We start from the raw sequence: 26,099 nt of genomic DNA, 5'->3' as shown, positions 1-26,099 counted from the left end.
CCCTCTTCTTTTTTATGTTTGTTACTCTCTTGTAACACCTAATCTTCTGGCGCTCATATGACCTTATGCAGTTGCGAGCGCCGTAAAACCCTCTACAAAACCCCCCCCCCCAAAAAAAACGTCTTTAGTCCTTATTTTTGTATGTTACTCTTTAATGTTCAGCTCTCATATTACTTTTATGTGTTGCATATGCAGTGAAACTCTTCATAGCCGTAAACAAAATATGTCAAGAAACGAATGTTACGTTACCCCCCACACCCCTTTCAGCCAGCTCAAGGCCCAATGGGTATGAATCCGATGGGACCACAAGTACCAAATGGAGAGAGTTCACCAATCAACATCGTCCGGCCTCCTGGTCAGGGATTTCCTGTTTATCATGGTTTGTGTTCATTGTAACTACGTTTGTGTGCATGTTTCTCTGTAGCAACACCTTTAATTTTCGGCACTTTTATGACCCATTTGTGTTGCAAGAGCCGTAAAACTAAAATGTGAGGCAGCGTGGTGAAATGAGGCGCTCGTCAAAATAATGAAATCAGAGAAATTGGCATTTTCTGGCCGGTGAGCAAATTTCTTTCTAATTTTCTTTTTTTTGGCCCAACCAACACCAATAAAATCCACATAGAAATGTGTTTGTAAATGGTGATTGTACTAGATTAAACATCTGTACATATGTTGTCGCCAGTTTCATATTTGTAACACAGTTTAGTTTATGTTCTTACTTTGTCCTAAAGTCTCTCCCTGATCCAAAAATTTGGATAGCAAAAAAAACCAACAAGTGAGGAAACCTTGAGAAACTGAATGCTTGAATACCAGATTTTATATTCATGTTGGAAGAATGTGAAGTATTTACATACGTTAGTTATTTTTACATCTTATTGGGGATCCAATGAAGGAGACAAGGTGCTAAAAAAGAGATTGAGAAATCTTAAACTTTTGCTCAACACCCTTTAAAAAAAGATGAGACAAGAATAGCAATATTTCCTTCAGCCTAGTGAACTTCCCTACCTGCGTCTGTGATATAGTGGTCAGATGCTTTGCTATCGCATGTAGAAGTCCAGAGTTCGATTACTGTGTGGGAAAAATTTTCTTTGAGCATCTCAGTCTTTCTGCGTGAATGCTGTATATACATCCCTCTTAATCCCGGTTGGCCCTGACAGCTGGGGTTGATGCCTGCCTCCTGAATTATCTACATGGGGAAGATGGAGGCGTAATGAAATAAATACGAAATTTTCCTCTGTACTGTCTGTTCTGTACTTCAGTGGACAATGGAATGGTTGTGGGTTGTCGGAGGGCATCACTAATTTTTCTCTTTCTTTCCTTGTCTGATTGCCCTTTTCTCGAACTAAATGACAATTATTGTGTCAATGTGCTTCTCGTAAGTAGGACAAAGACTCGGATATAACGGTTGACATTTATTTTCAGGAGGACAAGAGTCCCCGGCAACCATTGGTAGTTCTCCGTCTCCGTCCCCGTCCCAGCTGCCCCCCAGCGTGCCTCCCCCTCACCCACCGCAGTTCGTCATGGCCCAGTCCCCACGGCTCATGTCACCCTACAACCCAGCGGCTGTCATTATGGGTGAGTCTCGTTTCCTGGTTTTCCACTTGGAACCCAAGCCTCTGATCATAGTTTCTGCCTTCTGAAGTGTGTGATTTTGGATTATGCTTTTAGAATAATGTTTTCTCAAAATGATGAGCAAATGGGTAGAGGGTGCCAGTGGTGGGTACTTTTCTTTCCTCTCCTTTTGCTTTTCCCCCTGCGCAAAATAGTGGTTAGTGTGCCAATGTGTTTTTCACTTCCTCAAAGAAATAATCATAAAGATCTATAGCATTTTTTTTTCTGCCTCACTAAAAAAATTTGACCATGTGTAGAAAGTCAAAGAATCATTGAAAGTTGGGTGTCGTTGGCTGCTGTATCTGATCAAAATGTGGTTTAAGAGGCGTTTCTATTTATTCTGAGTTTACTTTTTTATTGTTCTCTCTGTATTCCAGCAAATCGAATATTTGGCAATGCAATGGTACGACCGCAAGCGCCACCTACCCACGTGCCACCACCAGGGGTCAGCAGTCCCTTCGGTAGCCCATATGGAAGTCCCTCGGCTGCCGTGATGGCCTCACGGTAAGATTCGACCTGTCAGGGGTGGTCACTGTGTCCTAATTTTTCATAGATTCAGAATGTTTTTAAAAATCATTTTGAAGAACAGCATGTGTCATACTGTTTCCCATATGACCTTATGTCGTTTCAAGCGCAGTAAAACTCTTACTAAACTACTTAACTAATACCATTTCGATTTAATGGGATTTTTAAAAAAACAAAAAAACTTTTAATCAGAGTGTTTGTGATCAGATCCCTTCTACAAGTATTATGTATTCATTGATTTGCTTGTAAGAACTATGTTGTGCCCCTCCCCAAAAATATTTAAAAATTTTGGTTTCATGAGAAAGCTGTAAAATCTTAACGGTCAACATTGCTGTAAATGAGTTTATACTTTGATTTTATTTACTCAGAAAAGCGTGGTGAATGTTGCTATATATAGAGAGAGAAACATTTTGTTTGCTGTTTCATGGTTTTTTGCAGTGCTGGTGGAACAATAGGCCTCAAGATGTTTGTCTAAACCTCATTCCAATTTTTCTAAAAAGCGCTTTTCTCCTTCATTTTTCTCGGCAGTTTGCCCCATACTCTGTAAATTCTTTAAGACAGCAAAATGAAAGGAAAAAAGGTTGATCATCATATTTTGGTTGATCAATATCTTCTTTTTTTCTGTAACCGTATCAAGTGATGTTTGAAAGTTTTGCAAAAAAAGTATTTTGAAAGTTGTGTGATTATTTCGAAAGTTGTGTGATTGTCTCTTTTAGCTTCGAATATGATCTAAAAGACAGTTAAATTCTAAAGTTGACCTTTTCATTTCAAAGGTGGGTAGGCAGCAGTTTGTATTCAGTCAATGAGATTGTCACAGACAAAGGACAACTTTGCTCAAAGTGCATTTGCACGTCCCGCTGTTTCGTTCCCCATTTGTCTTTTCAGGCTGGGGATGGGTTTTTTTTTGTGGTTGATGGTAGTGAACTGCCAATGGTAGGTGTCTTTCTACTCAGCAGGTAGTTGGAGGGCGCCACTGGTAAATTTTACTTTTCTTACTCCTGACCTTGTTTCTGTCTGTTTTTTGTCTCGTTTTTTCTTTGCACAAAATGACCGTTATATCTTTCTTTTTTGAAGCAAACAAATCAAATTCTTTCAATCGGTTACATTTGGTCAGTGTCTATGGTGCAATAGTTAGGCTCTTTGCATGCCGAAGATATGAGATTGATTTCCATCTCTCTGCTTTTATTTTGTGTTTCACTTTGCTCATGTTTGCCCAGACAGGCAGGGTTACAGCAGCCCGCTGCCTAAATTATCAAAATTGTGTCTATAGGGTGTGGAATATTTCCAGTCAACTCTGTTTTGCCTGTGTTTCAGGGTATCTCAGGGCGGCCCCAACATGTTTGACCAGCAGCAATCTCCCCCGGGCCGGCCGGGCACTGTCTACCCCTCTGGAAGACCGTATGGAGCTCATCAAATGTAAGCTCTAATACATGATAATGACTCGCTCGTGGTTTGTTGTGTCTGGAGGGAGGGGGGGTCAACAAGAGAGTAGTGTCCCCGCAATTAGACTGGAAGTCGACGTCCTTCCGCGAGTAGTGCCCCTGCTGTATTTCTTTGTTATTGAGCATGCGCTATTAATGCAGGAAATAACCTACAGGCCTTCTTTGTTTCTCTTTCATTCACATCGGGTCACGGGTCATCGTGTGTGAAAATCTGTTTTTTAATTTTGAAAACTTGGCAGCTATGCGCTTAGATCAATTGGGGTGTCAAACAGTCTTAATTAACCAATAGACTGCTGAAGCTACTGTCAAGGCATTACCTCGGTATCACTCGTGGTGTTGTATTGTGTGCGGCACAGCTTTGTTTTCTTTCTGCTTGTAAAGAAAAGAATGTCACAAACAATTTCTGTGGGTGGTTGGCGGGTGCTCTAGTGTGGTTTGCTTCTTCTTTCCTATCAAACGTCTATCGTCCTTATCTCCCCTTCTTCTTTTTTAAGTTTGTTACTCTCTTGCAACACCTCTAATCTTCTGGCGCTCATATGACCTTATGCAATTGCGAGCGCCGTAAACCTCTACTAAAACAAACAAAACAATTTCATTTGTTTGATTGGGGCGAACTTGAGGACGAACAAAGAACACTGTTTGTAGGAAGTAATCCACTTTTATTTGACGATGTAGTAAATGATACTACACATAGCTCAGAGTAGTCAGAGCCTCCTCATGTTTTGCTCCTAGGCAACACCAGCCTCTGAAATATCGCCGAGGCTCCCACTCTGGGGATCGTGGAGGTCACATGGACCCTCGGGGCAACAGCATGAGCCACGGACACCAGCATTTCAACGATCGCAGAGACTACAGCTTCAATCAGAGGGGGCCAAGTCAGCATGGATATTTCCAGAGGTAAGACTGCTCTGAAATCTTCTTTGCATTCCCCGGATAGATCTCAGGATCACGGTGTGTAAAAGCCAGTTTCTCAGAGTTTGTTTGGGCCTGTTTGAAGTAAAACCTTATCAGGGATGTTGTTGTTTTTGGGTTGTTTTTTTTTAATTGGGGGGGGGGTACTTATTTTCACTGAAAGAAAAAAATGTGTTTTTAGTGTCAGGACTTGCTTTCTTTCAAACCCCATTTTAGTTGTGTCTATTACTGGTCTTTTTTTTAGTACTAATGCAACATCGTAAATTTTCAGTTATTTTTACAAAATCCCACTGGCATCCCTGTAATATGTCTGCTAGAATTACCCATTCTTATCCATATTTTACTGTTGTGGCTGGGCTGTTACGGAGGTCAGGTCAGACTCAGAGTAATGTAATTCCAAGCATATGTAGCTGTGTTGGGGTGGATGGTCTCAGGGGCTCACAAATGAGGCACTGCTCAGTGGTGACTAGCTGTGATTGACATTTCTGTGTGTCAAGTTTTATTGTTTTAAATTCTCCAGTGACCAGAGCCATACATGCAGAAAATTTGGTTCAGTTATGGCCATATCTGCTTCAAAATTCTTGATTTTTCCTCTGAAAGAACAGAGTAAAATCTTTTCTCAGCTCGTGTCGCGATCCATCAGCACACAGTGATATGGTGTAAAATTAAAATAGGAGTTTTTATTTTGATGACTGACTCAAAAAGAGTTCAAAAGGGCCTAAATACATTACTCCAAACTGGTTAATTTTTGCGGTCTGCCTTCCAACAAAATAGTTGTCTTTTGTCTTTACTTTAGTCGTACTAGAATTGTTTCTATTACTTTATTCTGTACTTTCCTCATGCTCATATTGTATGGGTGGTTGGTGTGTGCTTTGATTTGGTTTGCTCCTTCTTTTCTATCAAATATCTATCGACCTTATCTCTCCTTCTTTTTTGTGTATGTTACTCTCATGTGACACCTTTAATCTTCTGCACCTATATGACCCTACTGTGTTGCAAGTGCCATAAAACCATAACTAAAACTAAAAGTACTAAATTTGTGTCTGTAGCCTGTACTTTCCTCATACTCTTTGTAGCCTGTACTTTTCCTCATACTATCTGACTATCTGTAGCCTGTACTTTCCTCATACTATCTGACTATCTGTTGCCTGTACTTTCCTTAGGCTATCTGTGTGACTGGTTGGTGGGTGCTCTCGTGTGGTTTGCTCCTTCTTTTCAAACATCTATCGTCCTTATCTCTCCTTTTTTTTGTGTATGTTACTTTCTTGTAACTCATTTGTTCTTTGGTGCTTATATGACAGTTTTGTGTTGCTAGTGCAGTAAAACGCTTATGAAAAGACTGTCTGTAGCCTGTACTTTCCTCATACTATCTGACTATCTGTAGCCTGTACTTTCCTCATACTAAATTGTGTCTGTAGCCTATACTACCCTCATATTGCCTGTACTTTCTTCATACTAAAATTGTGTCTATAGCCTGTACTTTCCTCATACTAAATTTGTGTCTGTAGCCTGTACTGCCCTCTCTACTATCTTACTATAGCCTGTACTTTCCTCATTCTGTCTGTTGCTGCATTTGACAGACACCACCATGAGCCAGGCCCAATGGAGCCCTCAGACCGCGACTCTGAGGATGCCTACTCGGGGCTGATGACCAAGAAGGAGAAGGACTGGATCATCAAGATTCAACTGATCCAGCTGCAGACAGACAACCCGTACCTGGATGACTATTACTACACAGTGAGTTTTATTTTCTCAATTTCAAGTTGCAGTTTTTGAGCAGTTCTTACTACTGTCACGTAAAGATTAATATGACAGTTTGAAGCTGGTAATGAAGACATTATTCATATTAAACTAACACATAATAAATGAAATGTGATTCTATGGGTAAAAAGTGGCTTAGTTTACCTCATGTTTTGGGCACAGTTGTATGAAGGAGTTTTTTAAGTGGATAAATTTAATGTCCACCACTTTTGTCCCATTTTTTACAACCCTTACTTGTACTTGTCAAGACTACGTGTGCAGTTGTAGCGAAGAAAGAAATGACAATGCTAGTAGATGCGGTTGGTTATGAACTGGCCCAGCACTTTCTAAAGTTTCAGGTTCAAATGCAAGTGTTAATTTTCATGCCTTTTCTTGATTGTCTTCTCTCTACTCCGCATGCCCCATTATGGAAATATGAGTAGCTTGTGGGTACTCTTTTGTATTCTATGCTCTCCTCTTCTTTTCTGCTTTTAAAAAAATCTTGATCTGTTCCCTTGTGTGAATGCTTGGAGGACACCACTGTTAGATCCTCTTTTTTTTCTTTCTCTCTTTGTTTTTGTTTTTTTAACATTTCCCCTTACTAGATAACTGATAACACATACTAAATAACTCATAACATGTGAATGGTCTTTCAGTAAAGCAAAAAAAAAAGGGGGAAAAAAAGAACACTTTTTACTTCAATTAAAACATTGTTCCAGGTCTTTCTTGATCATGTAATGCCCCATTTTTAATGGTTCCCAACAATGATCCTATCATGTTGTATTTCTCCCAGTATTACACGATGAGGAAGAAGGCTGCTGACCGGGACAGGCAACAGCTGGACAACCCGGCGGACAGAAAGGGCAACGAACCTGAGCTCATCATCCCCAACATGATCAAGATAGAGCCCAGAACTTACACACCAGGTTCGTCCGTCCAGTCTGATGCCCACCACGTGTCTAATATAGTACAGTCAAACTTATTCTGTGTGCAATACACTGATGTGCCAAACATCCTGATGTTTCTTTTCTCGATTCCCAAGCATCCTGATTTTCAAGATTTTAATCTCATGTATACTGATTTTTTAAAGATTGTATCCGTTGTGCTGGATTAAAAAAAATAAATCTATCTACCTTCTCTTTTTGACGGAAGCACCAGTTGGAATTTTTATCACCCTGAACTCTGAATGTTATTCTCAAAAATATCGATACCACGTAAAGTAATGGGCTCGCACACATTATGTCAACTACAATCGGAGTAGTATCAATTTGGCATTTCTAGTTTGCACATGATTACAGGATGTCTTTAGAAAAAAAGATACATTTGAGGGGCAGGCTATTTTTTAAAGTCCCTTTTATTTATCACTGAGAGAAATGCTTGCTGTGAAAAATGCAATTGTAATGAAATTCTCTAAAACTCTTCATGCTGCCATGGAAACAATGGCCATATTGGATTTTTTTGCCTTTTAATGGTAGGGGTAGAATTTTCTTAATCATTTTTTTATTTTGCATGACAAGTCCAATTTTTCTTTATAGTCCCCTAGTAGACATGTTGCCACAGGTTAGTGACAGGAGAAAATGTATCTGTATGATTTTTTAAAGTGACCGTGCAACTCAAAACTGAGATGAATAAAAAAAAAAGTGGGTGGGGGTGGGTACATTATACCCATAATAAAAAATAATAAAATCATGTTTCCCAAATTTTGTTCTTCTATGACCTGTGTAACATGTTGAAGTACATACATGCTATTGCTGGGCGGCGAGGTTCCCGGTTATTGAAAGCAAGGAATCGTATGAATCGACTCCGAACCCAATTACTTACTTTCCAATGATGGGATTTCTTCCTGTGGTTACCTGGTAGCTCCGAACATCTTCAGGATTTAGAATAACCTTGATTTCAGAACACTACGAAGCATCAATAAAAAAAGAAGATTTTACTGATTAAAGTAACAGGCTGGTTTACGTAAAAAGGAGTCGGAACTTTTTTTTCGTAGCATTAGTCCTGGGAATCGGTTCCCGACTAGATTCTTCGCCCAGCTATAAAACATGCCAAGTTTGAAGAGAATATCTTGATACATTCGAAAAATGATTCAGAAAATGACATCTTGAAAATGTTGAAAACACAGTTACAAGAAAAGGGCGTTTAAAAGTTGGAATGTGTGGTAAGTATACATTAGTAGCCGGATTTCAATAATTTGGCTAATATATTTGATCGAACCAGCGATGGGAATTGAAAGTAGAGTGTTTTTGCTAACAGAATATGCAAAGAATGAAATCCATATCTGGACCCAAAACTGCTTAAAATTGCCCACCTGCCCTCTTAATCGTTAATTGTCATCTTACTGACAAAGAGCTAAACTGAGGACTTGTGCAGAGTATAATATAATTTTAAAATTTTATATGTGTATATGTTATATATGTTATACTAAATCTCATTTAGGCACACAGGCAGCCCAGCACCACTTCACATTCTCATTGAGCCTGATTTTTTTGTCCCCCCTGTGATCCTGATTTTTAGATGTCATCGAGTTGCAGGCCAGAATGCACCGTCAAGCTTATAGTTCTTCAACATAGCGACCTTGTTTATGTATTATAAGGTGCTTTCAAGGACTGTGGAATTTTCAGAAAGAGGACGACAGTTTTCAGGTTTTCCTCTTTTTACCCTTCTCCCCCCAACTAATTTAAAAAATATATTATGCTAAGAAGATGAAGAAAAAAATCAGTGTCTGGTTTAGGGTTGAGGTGATGCGGTCTCGTGTCTTTGTGTTTGCAGCTCAATTTGAGGGGTCACTTGGTCGTCTGACCGCTGCCAGTGTCCACAATCCCCGACAGATCATCGACGTGTGCAGAAACGTGTCGCCGACCAATGAGGACTCAAGCCAAAAATCTGTCAGCAAGGAGTTACGGAGATACAGGCAGCTGCTCATGGACATAGAAAAGGTTTCTGGGTTTTTTTTTCTTTGCTCAATGTAGCATGCAGAGTTTGTTGATAATGAAAAAGACTTGTCCTCTTGGAATTTTGTTGTTTGGTTTGTAGAGGGTTTTTTTGCCAAAGGGTTCAAGTTTGTAATTTGTGTCATGTTTTACATACTGATTTCATATGAATGGACGTAGAAAGGTTGTCAACTCTATTTTTCTATAAATGAAGGCTGTTGGGTTGGGGGTTGGGTTTTGGGGGGGGGGGGGGGGGTTGGGTTTGCTTGATTGAAAAAAAATTTTTGCGAAGAGGTTCAAAATTACATTTTGATTCACATTTCACGGACTAATTCTATTACTTTTTGATAAGATGTTTTGACAATAGGTAAAGTATGATTTTTTAAACTAAGTGGGATAAATGCATGACTTGATATGCAAGATTATTGAAAGAAACATGTTAGTGGTAAATGCTTCTGATCCTTTTTATGATTTTTTTTCCCTTCAATATAGAGCAAGTCAAATTATTCTTTTCTATTTCTGGTTTTCAAGGACCTTAACCCCAAGGGTTCTAATTTTTTTTCTTCTTGTGTAAAAAGTCTAGTGGTTACGATACCAGACTCTTAATTGCGAGGTTGAAGGCTCAGAGCTTAGGTATCCTCACTTCACCCATGTGTGAATGGGTACTCGGCCATAGACAGCAAAAGATCGTGTCGGCGTGTTAGTATTTTAGCTCTTGTAAAGTGGCAGCTTTGGTACACTGTATTCTTCCCAGGAAGTTTAGATTTTTACAGAATGCTATCAGTTCTGCGGGCGTTATACAGTAGTCTCTGCCTAAGATCCTAGTGCTTGGGAGCTGGGAAAATGCGGGATCTTAGGTGAACGGGGATCTTACCCGAATGGCCAGGGGGAAGAATCCACAGTAACTCCTGATCAGTCCCATAATCTGTACTATTATCTTCCCTTACTTTAAAATGAACTGCCGTGACTCAAGGGTACTTAAAGTTCTTTTCTGAAATTGGTTTTTCACTCTTTTTTTTGGGGGGGGGGGGCTTTTAAAAAGATACTGTGTCAGGTGGGAACCAATTGGCTTCCAGCAATGCCCCCCGCCATGGTGTGATCCCATCCAGGGCAAACATTGTAACCGCTTATCACGATTTACAACAGGTGTGATCGCATTCATGAGATTGAATGATCTGTGGCGCGACGGACCGTACAATGATCAATTATTTTCGCTACTTGGTTGATGAGCTGAGGGCGCCCAGGTTTCTTATTCTTTTTTTTTTCTTAATAAGATAAAGGAAAAAATAACCAAATTATGACCTGAAAAGCGGGATCTTAGCCGAATGTAGCTCCTTCAGTGCAGGATCTTAGAGGTGACTATAATATAGTAAAAATTCTGTTTTTTCAAAACAGCAGGATCTTTGGCGAACCGGGACCATAAGCTGTTGGATCTTAGGCGGAGACTACTGTAATATAGATTGTAAGGCACACAGAGCTTGCTATTAAGGGGGAATTTGCACTACACAAATTATGCTATATATAAATATTATTTTATATTAGTGTCTTTCTCTTTGCAATTTATTGGTGTATAAATTGATGGAATTAGATTTTGAGTAGGGTGTTAGAAATTAAATTTTTGCTTATAAGTTAGGATCTAAGTCCTGCTTTATTTTTAGACACAATGGTCCATTTTCATCTGAAATTTTGAAAGGTTTTGACAACAGTCTTTGCGAATTACTTGTTTATAATTGTTAGGGCTTTATGATAAACTGGTTTTCTGTCTCTTTTCAGGGTTTCAATAATATCCTGGATGTTGATGATATAGAAAAGAAAATCTTGGCGCTGCCCCATGAGAACAGGTGAGATAGAACTGTCCCTGTCCTATTGGGTTTTCTTTGTTTAATTCTGTTTTTAGATTTCGGTTTTCTGGCTACCAGCAATTTCTCCTGGTGATGAGGTCTTGCCGTATCACTTTGCAGTCATTTGCTGCAATAATGCGACTGTGAAAATTATCCGTTCCAGTCACTTGACGCAGTTCTACGACAGGCTTGAGAAGTCTGTTGCAGTCACACTCCTGGCTGGGTGACCAGATGGGATATTTTGTACTGCTGGCTGTGTGACTGCAAAGTGTTAATGATGTATAAATTGACCTCAAGATGACTTATGACAGAAAATAACACCAAGAGTTATTTTTTGTAATGCAAACCTATGAGGACTAGATGCATATTAAATCTGTATTTTACTTAACTATTTTGATACGGTCTTGCAAAGCTCTCAGACATCCTTAGATTTTGTAGTGAAAAAGACTTTCCGCCTCAAATAGGTCATCAAGTAGTTTTACATCTTAATTGCTGCTGTAATTTGGAAATCTTAATTGCTGCTGTAATTTGGACATCTTAATTCCTGCTGTAATTTGGACATCTTAATTGCTGCTGTAATTTGGAATTCTTAATTGCTGCTGTAATTTGGACATCTTCTCCATTTCTGGGCAGGAAGATGATTCAACTAATGTTATGTACAAAAATTATGTCTCATCATTAGATCACCATGAAATTACAATTCTGTATATGATCAGAACCAGCTGAACCGATATCTAATGTATGTACTGAGTTCACTGACTTTAATTTACAAATAGGGTATCACATTTCTGAGTTGTTTTATATAAGCATGAGATAGTCTTTTGAATATTTTTTTCCAACCTACGTATGCTTCTTACTTTTTCACAAGTTTGCTCCCTGAACCACTTTTTTACTCTTTTCATATTGTATGTGTCACGAAATGTCAATGAGAACTCTCAAGTGCATGGCAATTGTTATTTGACATTTTGTTTTCCAGACTTGCCTTGTTTGAAGAGAGAAGAGAAAAGATCCAGACGGTGTACAACTACTTTATGCAAGATGAAAGCCTTAAATTCAAAAACTTTGTGCCCACCCTGGCAGTGAGGAAGGGGAGGAAACTGCTGGCTAGGTTGATGCCCCTGTTGGACAAAGTAAGTTGTGGTGGAAAGTGTTTAAAAATGGGGGGGGTTTCTTCCCTTGAATGTTTAATGTTTTGTTGTTTTTTATAGAACTCGAGAATTTGAATAAAATCGTCAAGACCAGCTAAAGCCCCTTGAATGGAAGGAATTTGACTACAGAAAGACCTGGCAAAGTAACTTGTTTTCTGATATGGTCAGGAAGTTCACTTTTTGCTGGTGTTATTTGTATAGTGCCTCCAATCTTCCGTATTTTTATGAAAATCTGTACTTTCTGACTGTTCAGTTACTTGCTCTCCCATCATTATCAACTCCATCCGTAAAAAAGTGCGATAGCATAGGGCAACTGAAATTCCAGGGCAAAGGATCCGCACTCGCCATCATATTGTCCTGTATGAGTTACGGATATTTACAGTAATTCTGTTGGCTATAGGTTGATGTTATTGGAATCTGCCAGACCCGGGAGTATGAAGAAATCTGTGAACTGCCCCAGATCAGAATCATATCAGTTAGATTGGTCCGTTTTGTCATCCATGTAAGATAGGCATAAGTCATACAAAACCCCCGTGGCCTTGTGGCATGGATGTAAGTTAGTTTGGCTGTTACCTTGGAATATAGCCTGTCGGAAGGAAATGCTGAAAGATGGGTAGTATTTTATAGTTTTGTCTTTCCTTTGTGAGGTACTGACTTGGTGTCAAAATGGAACAAATGAATTGACGCCATAAAGCTTCAGTGCCTCGTAGGAAAGTCAATGGGTCCATTTTAGTTTCCAGACACATGGCATTTGTGGCACTGGCAATTGGTTTGAGTAGATGCTACTAAAAACTACAGGGGGAAAACTGGTGACATCCACAACTATAGTCCTTTGCTTCAAATCGCCATGTGCAACACAGTGATGACATAAAAAGATGAGATGTCTGAAATCTTTTAAAAATAAATGCTAAATGAATATTTCTGTAGAGCACAAAAACTTCACAAACTTCTGCACATGAAAGAAACAGGGAGTCTCTGGATCTAAATTTCTCTCTGCCAACTGGCTCTTTACGGGAGACCAGGCCTTTGTTGCCTTATGAAACGCAGTGTCATGGCAGGTGTTTCTCTTTTCTCTCCTATAGTAAAGTTCCTACAGGGGCAATTCACACCCTGCTTCTATTCACATTCACTGAGTGACCTTTGCTATCATGCAGGAGTTTACTTATGACAACAAAAAACTGTAAAATATAGCCGTTAACTGTGAGTAACTAGCAAAATGTGGCATGAGGCGTGCATCATGATGACGAAAAAAATCTGAGAGTAGCTTGTTGTGATGTGTCGTGTTTCTTTTTCAGATCCAGTCTTTGGATGTTGTGACAGTATTATTGTCCCACTTGCCTGTGCTGATCAAGAAGGACGAAGAAGACGAGGTTTGTTTGGCTGTTACTTTTTGCTTGGTTTATATGCAGTGCTGTCTGCTTAAACCAAATAAGGTTAATCTGAAAACAGCAGTAAACGGAAAGAATATAGAATCCCCGATTTTTGTTTTTCCTTCAATTTCTCAGCATTCTCTAACCCAAGAGCAAGATTGAAACAAAAAAAATTCAGCAGTCCTGCAATTATCGGCTTAAGCAGATTCCATGGTACCTATGAGGGAAGGGGCAGAGCCTGCCAGGCTTTAAAGTTGCCTTAATGCACGACAGATCAGCGGATTCTTGGGTTAAAAGTCGGGGATGGGCAAACTACCAAATGCAGCCCTCCATAGGTTTGTGTGCTTGGCTTTATATAAGTCCGTCTGGTCACAAGGCAGTGTGAATGTGCGTTGTATACTTGTAGTGACTGACTGGTGTTTTTTTTTCTTTCTTTCATTGTGTATGATTTTTTTCCTTCTTTTATATTTTGTGTTAAGATGAAGGTGTTGTATAGTGCTTAGATCTGTATTGTAGAGGAGTGTGCGGGCATGTTCTATGTAAAGTTTGGTTATATTGTCCATAGGGTCTGCTGGTGCTGATGAGTCAGATCAGTCGTCACATCGGTCATTGTGACCTGGAGTTCCTGGTGCACTACGCTGCCATCCTGCAGAAACATCCAGAACACAATGATGAGGGCATCTCTCTTCTGCTGCACAACTCTGTAAACAAGACGACGATGTCTCTTATTATATACTCTGTATATTGTTGCTTTAGAACTATTTTGACCAAAGTGCCTCTTTACTTAAGTACACTTTGGACAAAATAGTTCTGAGACGATGAAATGTTGTGTGGGCAATGGGAATCTTCCTTGGTGTATGTGTGTGTGTGGGGTACTGTTTGCTTTATGGTGTCACCGTCCAAATTTCAAATTTGGAAAGAGGGGAAAGGTAGGGGGTTATTGTGCACTATTTTTACTTTATGGTGTTCATAAATTGTTTTGGAAACCCCCCCCCCTGGGGCGGTGCTACTGGCTGAAGTGTCTTTAGGCCATTCCCAAAAGGGGGGGACATTAACATCTCGAGTTCTTATGCACAGTAGAATTGTAATTATAAATGGGCTGATTCATCAATGTCATCTCATAACTGTGCCTGAACTGCTACAGGGAACTGCTGCTTTTTCTTTCTTAATCCTTACTATCGTCTATTTTTCTCTACTTCTCAGTGTGTGGTTGGTGGGTGCTCTGGTGTGGTTTGCTTCTTCTTTCCTATGAAACATCTATCGTCCTTATCTCCCCTTCTTCTTTTAATGTTTGTTACTCTCTTGTAACACCTCTAATCTTCTTGCGCTCATATGACCTTATGCAGTTGCGAGTGCCGTAAAACCTCTACTAAAACTAATCATCATATGACCTTATGTAGTTGTGAGCGCCGTAAAACCTCTACTATAACTAACCTCTACTTCTTTTGTATGTTTGTCACACTCTTGTGACCCGTTATTTCCGGGGTGCCTTGATAGTCGAAGCAGACTTTGTGCTGTTGAAGCTAAAGAGGTGAGCAAAGTAATTTTGATTCTCTGTAAGGACTTCTCTGTTGACATCCACCCCTTGGCGCTTATATGACCTTATGCAGTTGCGAGCGCCGTAAAACCTCTACATCAACTAAACTAAAATTGTTTTGAAGAAGATTTGGAGGCCAGAAAAGTTTCAGCTCTTTTGGGGTTGTTTTTTTTAGAGATCTCCTAGCCTGGGTTGCTGCCCTTAGTGTTTTTCGTCACTGGTAACCCCCTTTTTTTTATCTGGTCTACTTGGAGATGATTGTAGACTTTTCAGTGCTAAGAGAGAGATGGGTTTAGTGGTGATGAGGCACTATGGTGGTTTATGGTATAAGAGGTCCAGGGTTTGTGCCTGTGGGGAGGCTTGTCTGAACACTTTGCAGTCACTTACCGCCATAATGCGCCGGTGAAAATGATACGCTCTGGTCACCTGTGTCAGGCCCGAAAAGTCCGTTGCAGTCACACTCCTGGCTGGGTGACCAGATGGGGTATTTTGTACTGCTGGCTGTGTGACTGTAGAGTGTTAAATATCTACAGATACTGTGTGATGTGTGTAGATTGTGGGTTTTTTGTTTTTAGTTCTTTATACTGTCCAGGGGACAAATGATATTTATTGAAGTACAGTCAAACTTGCCCAAGAGGACCAGCCCATTGTCCATGGAAAAGGCGGTCATTATAGACAAGTGGTCATCTAGGGCAGTGTAGAAAAAAGGCAATGTTGCAGTGGAAAGTGGGTGTTTGTACAGAAGTTTGTCTTAGAGGTGGTCGTTAAAGCAGGTTCAACTGTATTTTATAGAAGACAAATGTAGGATTTTAGAATTGTTTTACACTGACTAAGGTTGCTGAATGGCACTTTCATGTTAATGTTATTACGGACCTGCCACTCATCCCGATTTAATCGGGATATCCTGATTTTTTGCCTCAAATCTCAAGCATCTGGATTTTCCGCGATTATGATCATGTGTATCCCAATTTTTTTTTGTTATGTCTGTTGCCCCAGAATTTTCTAAAAAACTTACTTTGCCTTCTCTGTCATGAGAAGCACCCGTTAAGCTTTTTGTCAACAGGAGCACTATTTTCCGAAATATCAATGCCAGATTTAGTTGTTGACTCGCCCCAAGTTGTGTTGGATCTTTGCTGGCACATATTATTTCAACTATAATTGAAGTAGTATTGATTTGGTATTCTGACTTAGGACATTCTCAAGATCTAGGCTACTTTCTTTTGTTTCCTCTCAAAGTTCTCCGATGATGGCCTGATAACTTTTAATTTAGACATACAAATGATCAGTATTATTCATACTTATGCTGTTACTTTCAAAACAAGCATTGTCCGAGTTCTGGTTAGTGGGCCCATAATCAAGACCCTTCAGTAAAATTGTTTAAATCGCGCATTCGCATCTCGTGACATGACTTCGGTGTGCGAGTTCTGCATGAGTCTGGGATCGTCCGTTGACGGGGTCAACCTAAGTTTATATGCACACTGGTTGAAGCATCTTTCGGGACTTATGGCGGGGGGGGGGGGGGGGGTGTAGACACAAGGAGTGCTTGACATGATACTTCAGGATTTTAAAAAAATAGTGATAATACGGCACACACTCACAGTCATATGTTCACACACACTGAGGGATATGCATATATATATATACATGGATTTATGGAAAACCCTGGGGGGAAATTCTAAAGTCAACTTGCCAGTCACCTTCATGATTTGTCGTTGATTCCAGTTTTTTTCCCCTGAGATCCTGATTTTAGATTTCATAGAGAGTTGCTGATCTTTTATTAGGATGATTTCATATATAGCCTGCATAGTATTCAAATATAATTTTTTATTTTTGTTCTCTAATGTGCCTCACGTTTGTTTCTCTTTTGATACTCTTTTTATGTTAAATAATAGTAAAAGTATTTGACTAAACTTTTTGTTCCGGAACCCTCCAGTTCGGCGTGTCCCTCGTGTGCTGCATGATCAGAGCAGGAGAGGACTACTTTAAGAACACCTCACCCGTGGATATAGACAACCAGCTCAAGACTAAATGGTGAGACTTTTACTTTTGCTTTTTTTCCAGTTTCGAAGCTTTTCACTCATTTCGCTCCGTCTTGTCACAGGGGCATTCTCATTTAAGGCTGAATCTGTTCCTTCGATGAGGTGAGGTGCTGGGCAATGGACTCCCTGGTGTCAACGAAAATTCCACCACTCGTGTGCTGTATTCTCTTTGTTCAAATGAACAGTTCTTCTCGCTGGCTGTGGGTCATTGGGAAGCACCATCAGTATGTCCCACTTCTGTCTGTCTGTCTGTCTTTTTCTTTCTCTGCTCAAAATGGCTGTTATTGTATCAATGTGTTTCTCCTTTTTCATTTTCTTCCTTTCAACTGTATGTTGATTTTTTCCCCTTCATTAATGGGGTGTTAATCTTTTGATGGGCTCCTTTTGATTCATGCAAATTTCTTTTTCACTATGTTGGTTTTCTTCCTTGCAGTAAATTTTTATTTTGTCTGTGTCTTTTTCTTTACTCAAAGTTTGTTTTGCATCTTCTCCCCCACCCCCTCACTCTCACTCACACACGCGCACACACACACACAGGACTCAGTTCATCGAGGAGTTTGTGGAGAGCCTGCAGGGTGTTCCCATGGACCAGCTGGCACGGCCGGACTCGGACCAGCCTCAGGTCGGCGATCACGTGGACCGCTTTGTCAACAACAAGCTTCTTGGGGCAGTGGAGGACAAACTGGCATTTCTGGCCAAGCCTCGACAGCAGCCAAAGACAACTGCGACAACAACGCAGCAGCAGCCGCAGCCGCAGCCTCCGAGACAGCAACAGGGACACTGCGGAGGGGAGGGTGGTAAAGTCATGGTGATGAGCAAGTCAATCCCAGCTTCGTGACCTCTGGTCTGGGAGATAAAGAAATAAGTCTCTTATCCCGCTCCCACTTTTTTCCTCGCCCCCATCCCACACTTTCCCTATGTGCCCGCACGCACGCACACAAACACATTCTCACGCTCAGACACACACACACACACATACATATACACTTATTCTTATTCTTACTCTTCTCCGGGTGTCTCCCACCCCTGTTGCCATGTCATCTGGGAGGGGGAGGGAGGCTCATTTCCCCTCTTCCCTCCCCTCTCCTTCCCCATATTTTCACTGAGTAAGGAATGACTAAAGGTGGTTTTGGAGCAAATGTCTGGCTCCGTGTGTGGGCAAAGTCACTGATGTCTGTGTTGCTGTTTTCAAATGTTATTTTTTAAGTTCATCCTTCCAGCGGGGGAGGTGTATCAGATTTTTCGTCACTGGGGAGCACAAAGTGATCCTGTTGAAATGGTTTTGAGAGGATATTCTAGTTTTTGACTTGATGTTGATAGTGCTACACTTGGCATACAACCCACACTGAGTTTCAAAGAAACTGGGCCGGCTGTTAACCGAATTTGTACTCGCAGACCATTGAACTGCGGAAAACCACTAGAACAAATACATTTGGCTTTTTTTTTTCTAAGCAAATAGAGTAAAAATCAGCATGGTCCCTTCTGGCCCTCTATAATGTGTATTCTTGTTTGAGTGCTTCGTAACTGCTGGATGTGTCAATGTTTTGCTGCCAGGTGCCAACATTTTTGTAAAAATCCCTGAACCCAAGTTATTTGGGGATGAATGTACTTCTCATTTATTGTATACGTTTTCTTCTGTTCTGCTAATTGTCAGAAGGTCAGGAGAGTTGTGCAGGTTAGTGCAAGAATTTTTTTTCTTTGTCATAGTTTCTTCTAGTGCAGGTTGTTTCGCCTTCAGACCTAAATGCTAGTAAGGATAGTTCTCCTGTTAAATGTTATTCTTTTTGTGAAATGGGAAAAACGATGTGGTGACAGCAGATGTATCAGTGGAGTGACATTTGCATTTATGTCAATTTTCTGTGTATCAGGCGGTAGTACGATAGTATTTTATCAAACATGCATTAGGGTTCCTGAAAGTTTGTTCTTATTCTATTAAGTTTTGTGTTCAGCCCTTTTTTTAATGCTGGCCTGAGAGATGTACTTGTTTGTAAGGGATGAAATGTTGGTTCCTCTGTGCTCTCTGAACGAGAGGTGTATATTTTTTGGAACTGCGACTCTGCTATGAGGCGAACTTAGTCTATGATAGTTTAAGCTTTTTGTACAGTGTGAAAAAACAAATATTGTTTTCTGTGCAGGAATATTCTTTTTAAGCGATGTGACTAGACATGACTGGCTGCATGAGCTTTTTATGTGTCGGTCGATTTGTCTGCATTTCTTGTTAAAGTCGAATGTGTTAGCATTCTGTGTAAAAGTTTCAGCCGTTTTGTTTTCTTCAAGGATATCTTTCAAATGAGACAGAAGATTGGAATAGACATGGAAAGTCATGGAGGTGTGAAAGTCTTTCCTTGACATTTCATCAAACACACTGTTACATGAACAATAAGTGGCAATTTTATACTTAGATAATGAATCTTTTCATTGGTTTACAAACTCTCTCATGTATACTGAGTTATAGATAAGACATTCTTTTTTTATTATTATTATACTGACACAGAAATTAATGCTGTTTTCAAATATTGATTAATTTTATAATGTAAGCGTTGCTTCAGAAATATGAAGAATTATTTAGAAATTACGAAAATTCCTTGCACAGATTATTTAAAGATTAATCTGGGTAGAATAACGGCTGGTAGTTTTTGTTTGTGAATTTTTTACACCTGCCAGTAAGTTTTACATTTGCAAGGCATGTGATTTTTGTCTAACAAGAGAGCTGGTTAGATATATAGTCAATCGTTTGGGGTTTTTTTTTACCATTAGTTGTCGTAATGGAGGTCAGTGGAATAGGTTGTGCCTTAGATAGTATTATGTTTTTCGGTGAAATTTGTTCCATTAAATACGCAGTTATGGTTGGTGCAGAAATGTTGCTGTCACTGATGGGTTAGCCTTGTTCATGGGAAACATTATTGGAAACGTTTTTCTGGTAGTGCTAATCAAATGTCAGATGATTATGGAATGGTCCTCTGTCGAATGATAAGAAGTTGTTATCTCCAAGTTGATATATGAAGCAGTAGGTCAGTTTCCTCAGCCTTAGCTCTGCTTCTTTTTTGTTTGTTACTCCTTTGTAACACCAAACCTTCGGCATTTATATGACCTTATTGTGTTGCAAGTGCTGTAAAACTGTTATGAAAACATAAAAACCTCCACCTTAACGTCTCTGGCTAGAGGTATTGACTAAGATACTGTAAAATTGTACACAAATTTGATTTCTGTTAGTGCTGGGTTTTTGTTAATATCAATTGTAAGAAAATTTCAGTGGAATATGTTATTTTCTCTTTAAGGCATATTTTAAAATTTGGCGTTTATATTCAAGAAATGTACCGAGCAATCAAAGGAGTGAACACATTTTTCTTCTCGGGAAAACAGATAATTTCACAGGATGTGACTTCTGTCTGGTCCATCTCGTCTGTTTGTCTCTTTCCTTCTATCTTCCTGGTTTCTTTTTCATCAGTAGTGATTGGAGGGTGCCTCTGAAGATTCCCTCTGTTGTTTCTATCTTGGTGCACAAAATGGTGGATATCATGTGAGTCTGTTGCTTCTCTTTACTTAGACTAAATTTCTTTTCCCCCTCAAAAGCAAAACCAGTTTTCAAAGTTGTTTGATGATTACCCTTTCAGACCTTGTCTATAGGTTTCAGCCTCCTGTCTTTTGTATTCAGAGAAAAAAAAATACGAGGAGTTATGGTGGAGCAGGGACCATCAACTCTCTCGAAAGAGAAATCAGCATAACAATTTTTTAAAAAAATTTACCAAGTTCCTCTTTTCTGTGTGACTTACAGTGTTTGTTTGTAGGAAAACCTGACCTTTTTTGTGTGTGAATTTGTTGAGTACAAAATGTAGCAGGGTGCAGGGACACAACTACTGAAGGTTTTTTGTTTGTTTTGTTGAAGGGTTGTTGTTTTTTTTATTGTTTTGTTGGCACAGTAGGCTCTTAGAGAAGGAAGCCCCATTTCTTTTTGTCCGTTGCTGTCTGAGGGTCAACATCTTAGCAAGGCTGGACTTACAATGAAGTGGCGTCTGTTGTGAGATTGTTACTTCTCACCATTGCCCACAAATGATTATGATGCAAGTTCAGTTCCTTTAGGGGAGGTTGTTTTATCATGTGTCCCCCGTCAGTCTGCTGGGATGTTGTCGTATCCCGCTCAGCCCGGGGTGGCCCTGACTGGCAGGTATGAAGCAGCCTGGTCTAAATTGTGTCTATGAGGCTTAAATTTTGTTGTTTGTTTGTTGTTGTTTTTTAAGGGAGTGGATGAAATGTTCTACTAAAAGTTTACTGTTGTAGGCTCTTGTTGATATGGAATGTATATATCCTGATGATGTCTGTTAGAATTACTTTTGTAATGTTTTGTCTTGATAGTGTTAAAAGGCCTTTCACCCCAGCTGTGTACATTGCTTGAGTGAGAGAGAGAGAGAGAGAGAAACAGAAATATTTATTCACTATTTATTGCTTTCCTTCACTTGCAAAAGAGCTTGGATGGTTGGCTCATAAAGTCTTTTGTCATTGAGTGACAATTTAAGTTGGTTTTTGATTGTCCTCATCAGCTCTTTTGCAATGGATATCTGATGTATAAAGTTATTTTTCTACCTTTTTCATAATAATGAATATTGTGAGACATGCATATAGATGTCTTTGCTGCCTTTTTTGTAGTGGGTTTTTTTTCCCCTTGGAGTGATGAATTGGGGGATGGCTATTTATAAATTGTTTGCAAGTCAGTCTTCCCTGAGCTGTTTTGGTACCTGGGTAAGTACTGAAGTTTATTTGTACCCTTGAGGATGAATTGAAAACGTGGTTGTAACTGAAAATTTATGTGATTGAGTGGTGGGAGGATGTCACTGGTTCTTCTTATTTCCTTCCTATCCTTCAGTTGTTTCTGTCCATGCCTCTGGTCTCCCTGGAGCTTCTTTTGCACAAAATGGAAGTAGGTTTTCTTTTTCTTTTTTTTTTTGGTTTTCTTGAGGGGGGTGAGAATGTTCTTCTGGCACTAGTTCATATGAATTCTCTTACTTTATTTTTTTTTCTTTTTGTAGACTTCAATGTGGCATGATGGATTTTCATCTGAGTTTGATGCTATAGGATGTGAATGTTGAAATTTAATGCTGGTTCTGTATGGGCTTGGGTCAGGTTTAATTGAATTCAGGAGATTGTTTATGAGAGTGATTGTTTTTCTGGGTTTGTTCCCCCTATTTCATGGTCTGACTTGTGCGCTGACATTTAGACTTATAATGTGATAACTTTAAAGATTTTTTTTTGGTGTACTTACAGCTCAAATCTTATTAAAGAGATAATGGAATGTTCTTGTTTACCTGCATCAATCGGTTCGCTGCTAATGACTGACTATTGCTTTTGCTCTTAAGTTTTCTCAGAATGTACCAGTGTGAGTGAGAAGATATCCGTCTCTCTTACCTTTGCATTTTTTTCGTCTCTTTTTGGTTTTTCTTAGTCTCTCATGAATGGCGTCTGTGGTTTAATGATAAAAGTCTCTTTGTTTGCTTGCAGAAGCAGTGAAGTTGATTCCTGCATGAGGGAAGACTATCTCCATCTTTTCTGATGGGACACTATGTTCCACTCAGCCAAGATTGGCCCTGATAAACGGTATCAAAGCAATCCATGCCACTATTGAAACAAGAATTGTGTTCATGGGGACATAAAACATTTGCTGTTTGGCATAAGTATTGTTTTTTCAAAAAGGAGTTATTGACTTGTGGGGTAACGGGTGGTGTGGTGATGGAACTGTTACTATGGTGTCCCTGCCCTCACCTGAAGCGTTCCTTTACCATGGTTGATGGCTGCGAGCTACTGTCAAATAATTGTGTCCTGCAGGAGATCTCTTTGTTCCTGAAATTTTTGTCCAGTTTATCCTCTTTCCAAGAATTGTATATATATAAACTAAAAAGCTACTCAGGTGCTTACAAATCTAAATCCCTTTACAAATTTGGTCATTGATGGTAGTCATTACTATAATAAATAATAATTTTTTTTTTGGTAGCATATTCCCTGCTCTAGAGCAGGTTCTGTGTGCTTCACAGTTTATTGAAGGGCAAACATTTCCTAGGTTTTTGCCATATATATTATAAGTAAATATTTCTGATCTTTGTAGTTTGTGTTTTCTTTGTGGCAAGGTTTTTAAAAATTTACAGCAGTACTACTGTTGTCACAAGGATTAAAATTGTGTGTATGTTTATGGGAAGGGGGGGGGGGGGAGGATGTTGTGGGGGGGAGTTCGGTTGTTTTTGGAATGGGTTTTTTTGTGTTTGTTTTTTGGTTTGAGTTGGCGCAAAGAGGGAGTTTTAAGTTTTCTTTTGGTGGATTCATAGTATTTGGACTGGTGGATGAGTTCACGGTAGACATAATACTTAGTAGACAGCACACTGCTGTTTGACAGCTCTGGAAGCCGGATGGGTTTATTTAATGAAGACTGCGATGAGAAGCCTGATGGTTGTCGTCTGTGACCAGTGGCATTTTTGCTTCAGAGAGAAGACTGATTCTACGAATGACTATGACTCTCTTTGCTGACGAGCTGAACAGTTGACAGCACAGATTTGACTGAATTGCGAGGAGTTTCATTATTATTTTGGGTTAAGGTTATTTTGGGGTTTGGGGGGGGTGGGGGGAGGCTGTGTGCTCTACTGGGGACTGTGGTGTAATACTGGTTAGTCTTTTCTGTTGCATGCAGAAGGCAGGAGTTTGATTCCGGAGTGGGGAAGTTAATTCACTAGTTTTCTCAGTCTGTTTGCAGAGATATTTCCTTTCTCAGCTCGGGCAGAAGTGTCCTGCCTCCTACCTAAATGTGTCTGAATTTTGACTGTAGGACTGATCATGTTTTTCTTTTTGTTTTGTGATTTGGGGTGGGGGCCAGCACAGTTTGCCCAATTTCTTCTCTTTTTCCCCCCCTTTATTTCATCTATTGGACAAAAGCAGGGAATGTGAAGACGACAACTTCCTTTTGCCCCTCCCTTCAGATTTTTTTTCTTCTGTTTTTTTTCCGTTTCCTTTTTGTTTCATGTTCTTGTCTTGCGTTGTCAAATGTTTAGTTTGAGCATCCAGTTTTTCTCGTTTGTATTTCTCAAGATTATATTATTCTATGTATGTTGATGTACAAATCTAGAAGTAAAAGGCACACATGAAAGAAAACCAAGCAGAACAATACGAATGGCTTTTGTTTCTGGTTTTGTCTTTGCCTTTCTTTCTCGTCTTTGTTATGTGTGTAATTTACTGTTGTAGTGCAGGGAGAATTTTTAGACCAGCGTTGTGGGTGGTTGGCGGGTGCTCTGGTGTGGTTTGCTTCTTCTTTCCTATCAAACATCTACCGTCCTATCTCCCTTTGTGGGTGGTTGGTGGGTGCTCTAGTGTGGTTTGCTTCTTCTTTACTATCTATGAAACATCTATCATCCTTATCTCCCCTTCTTCTTTTTTATGTTTGTTACTTTCTTGTAACACCTCTAGTCTTCTGGTGCTCATATGACCTTAATCAGTTGCGAGCGCCGTAAAACCTCTACTAAAACTATCTCCCTTTCTTCTTTTTGTAACACCTCTAATCTTCTGTCGCTCATATGACCTTGTGCGGTTGCGAGCGCCATAAAAACCTCTACTCTCTACTAAAACTAAAGACCAGCGTCTCGGAGGTGTAATGGTTAAACTCACTGTGTTGCTGCCTGCAGAAAGCATGAATTCGATTCTTTCCTGCGTTGGAAAGTTATTTTCTCTAGTATCCTTGTCTGTGTGCTTTGATGTATCTCACTTGTCATGGTTGGCACAGACTGAAGTGGCAGGTAGGATGGACCCCCGGGGCAGTGCTACTGACTGAAGTGTCTTTAGGCCATTCCCAAAATGGGCTGATCCGACAATGTCATGCTCATAACTGTGCCTTAACTACGACAGGGAACTGCTGCTTTTTCTTTCCTAATCCTTACTATCGTCGTTTCCTCTACTTCTTTTGTATGTTTGTCACACTCTTGTGACCCACTATTTCCGGGATGCCTTGATAGTCGAAGCAGACATTGTGCTGTTGAAGCTGGAGAGGTGAGCAGAGTAAGTCTGATTCCGTGTAAGGACTTCTCTGTTGACACCCACCCCTTGCGAGCGCCGTAAAACCTCTACTAAAACTTTAAAGAAGCAGGGAGAAAGCAGCCAACCTTCCAAACAAGCTATATTGTATTGATGTACTTAATAATACATGTAATAGCTCATCTGTCAATGTTTGACGATGACCAATACGTCGCAGAAGAGAATGTCTCCAACAAAATAGAGGAATTAGAATACATTGTTAGGGTGACTCGTTGCTTCTGCTGTGTCTAGTGAGACTAATTCTAGCACAGAAAAGTTTGCCACATTTCGAACATTATAAAGTTCCTCGTGGGTGGTTGGCGGGTGCTCTGGTGTGGTTTGCTCATTCTTTCCTATCAAACACCTGCCGTCCTTATCTCTTCTCCTTTTTTTGTGTATGTTACTCTCTTGTGACGCATCTATTCTTCGGCACTTGTATGACCTTATTCAACTTATTGTGTTACAAGTGCCGTAAACACTTACTCCTAATGCTTTAAAAAAAGTTCCACTTCCATTTGTGGCTGTGCGCAGCTTTCAGACCTCTCTCGGGGGTCCTGGCTCTCAAACAATTAAAATAGCCTTACGTTCAGTGTTGAAAGTAATGAAAGGGGCGTGAACCCCGTACAATATACTCAGCCAATTTGACTTCCATCTGAACTTTCCACACGCACGCACACCACTGGTAGATCATTCTTTTCTGCCTCTCAGTTAATTGTCTACCTCACTATTTCCCTGCACGGATAGTATGACCTGTTGTGTCGATGGGCCTCTACTCAAATAATACATATTATATGGACAGTGAAAGATTTTATCAGTATGTTAGTGTTTTAGCGCCAATAAATGAGAAAATTGCAGCTTGCACTGCCATGTATGCTTCGCAGGAAGTTGGGATTATTTCAGAATTCTGCCAATTCTGCTGGGGTAATAAAGTGAGATCGTAAAGCGCATAGAGCTAGCCGGG

At 39.9% G+C, this 26,099-nt stretch overlaps 1 protein-coding gene across 1 annotated transcript; it reads left to right on the top strand.

The window, feature by feature from the left end:
- Window positions 1-267: 267 nt before the first annotated feature.
- Window positions 268-17,856, top strand: LOC101860853 (protein PAT1 homolog 1; the record flags this gene model as incomplete). Its single annotated transcript, XM_013089018.2, is given in 14 exon segments — window positions 268-379; window positions 1,423-1,575; window positions 1,989-2,115; window positions 3,451-3,552; window positions 4,311-4,475; window positions 6,071-6,227; window positions 7,024-7,156; window positions 9,003-9,169; window positions 10,937-11,004; window positions 11,981-12,134; window positions 13,448-13,522; window positions 14,088-14,225; window positions 16,993-17,090; window positions 17,636-17,856. Coding segments are annotated over 14 exon segments (1,870 nt in total), but the record flags the coding sequence as incomplete, so codon positions are not given.
- Between the last annotated feature and the right edge of the window lie 8,243 nt (window positions 17,857-26,099).

This window comes from Aplysia californica, unplaced genomic scaffold (genome assembly GCF_000002075.1).
Source record: "Aplysia californica isolate F4 #8 unplaced genomic scaffold, AplCal3.0 scaffold00858, whole genome shotgun sequence".
NCBI classification, from domain to species: domain Eukaryota; kingdom Metazoa; phylum Mollusca; class Gastropoda; order Aplysiida; family Aplysiidae; genus Aplysia; species Aplysia californica.
This window is presented reverse-complemented; position numbering and strand designations above follow the sequence as displayed.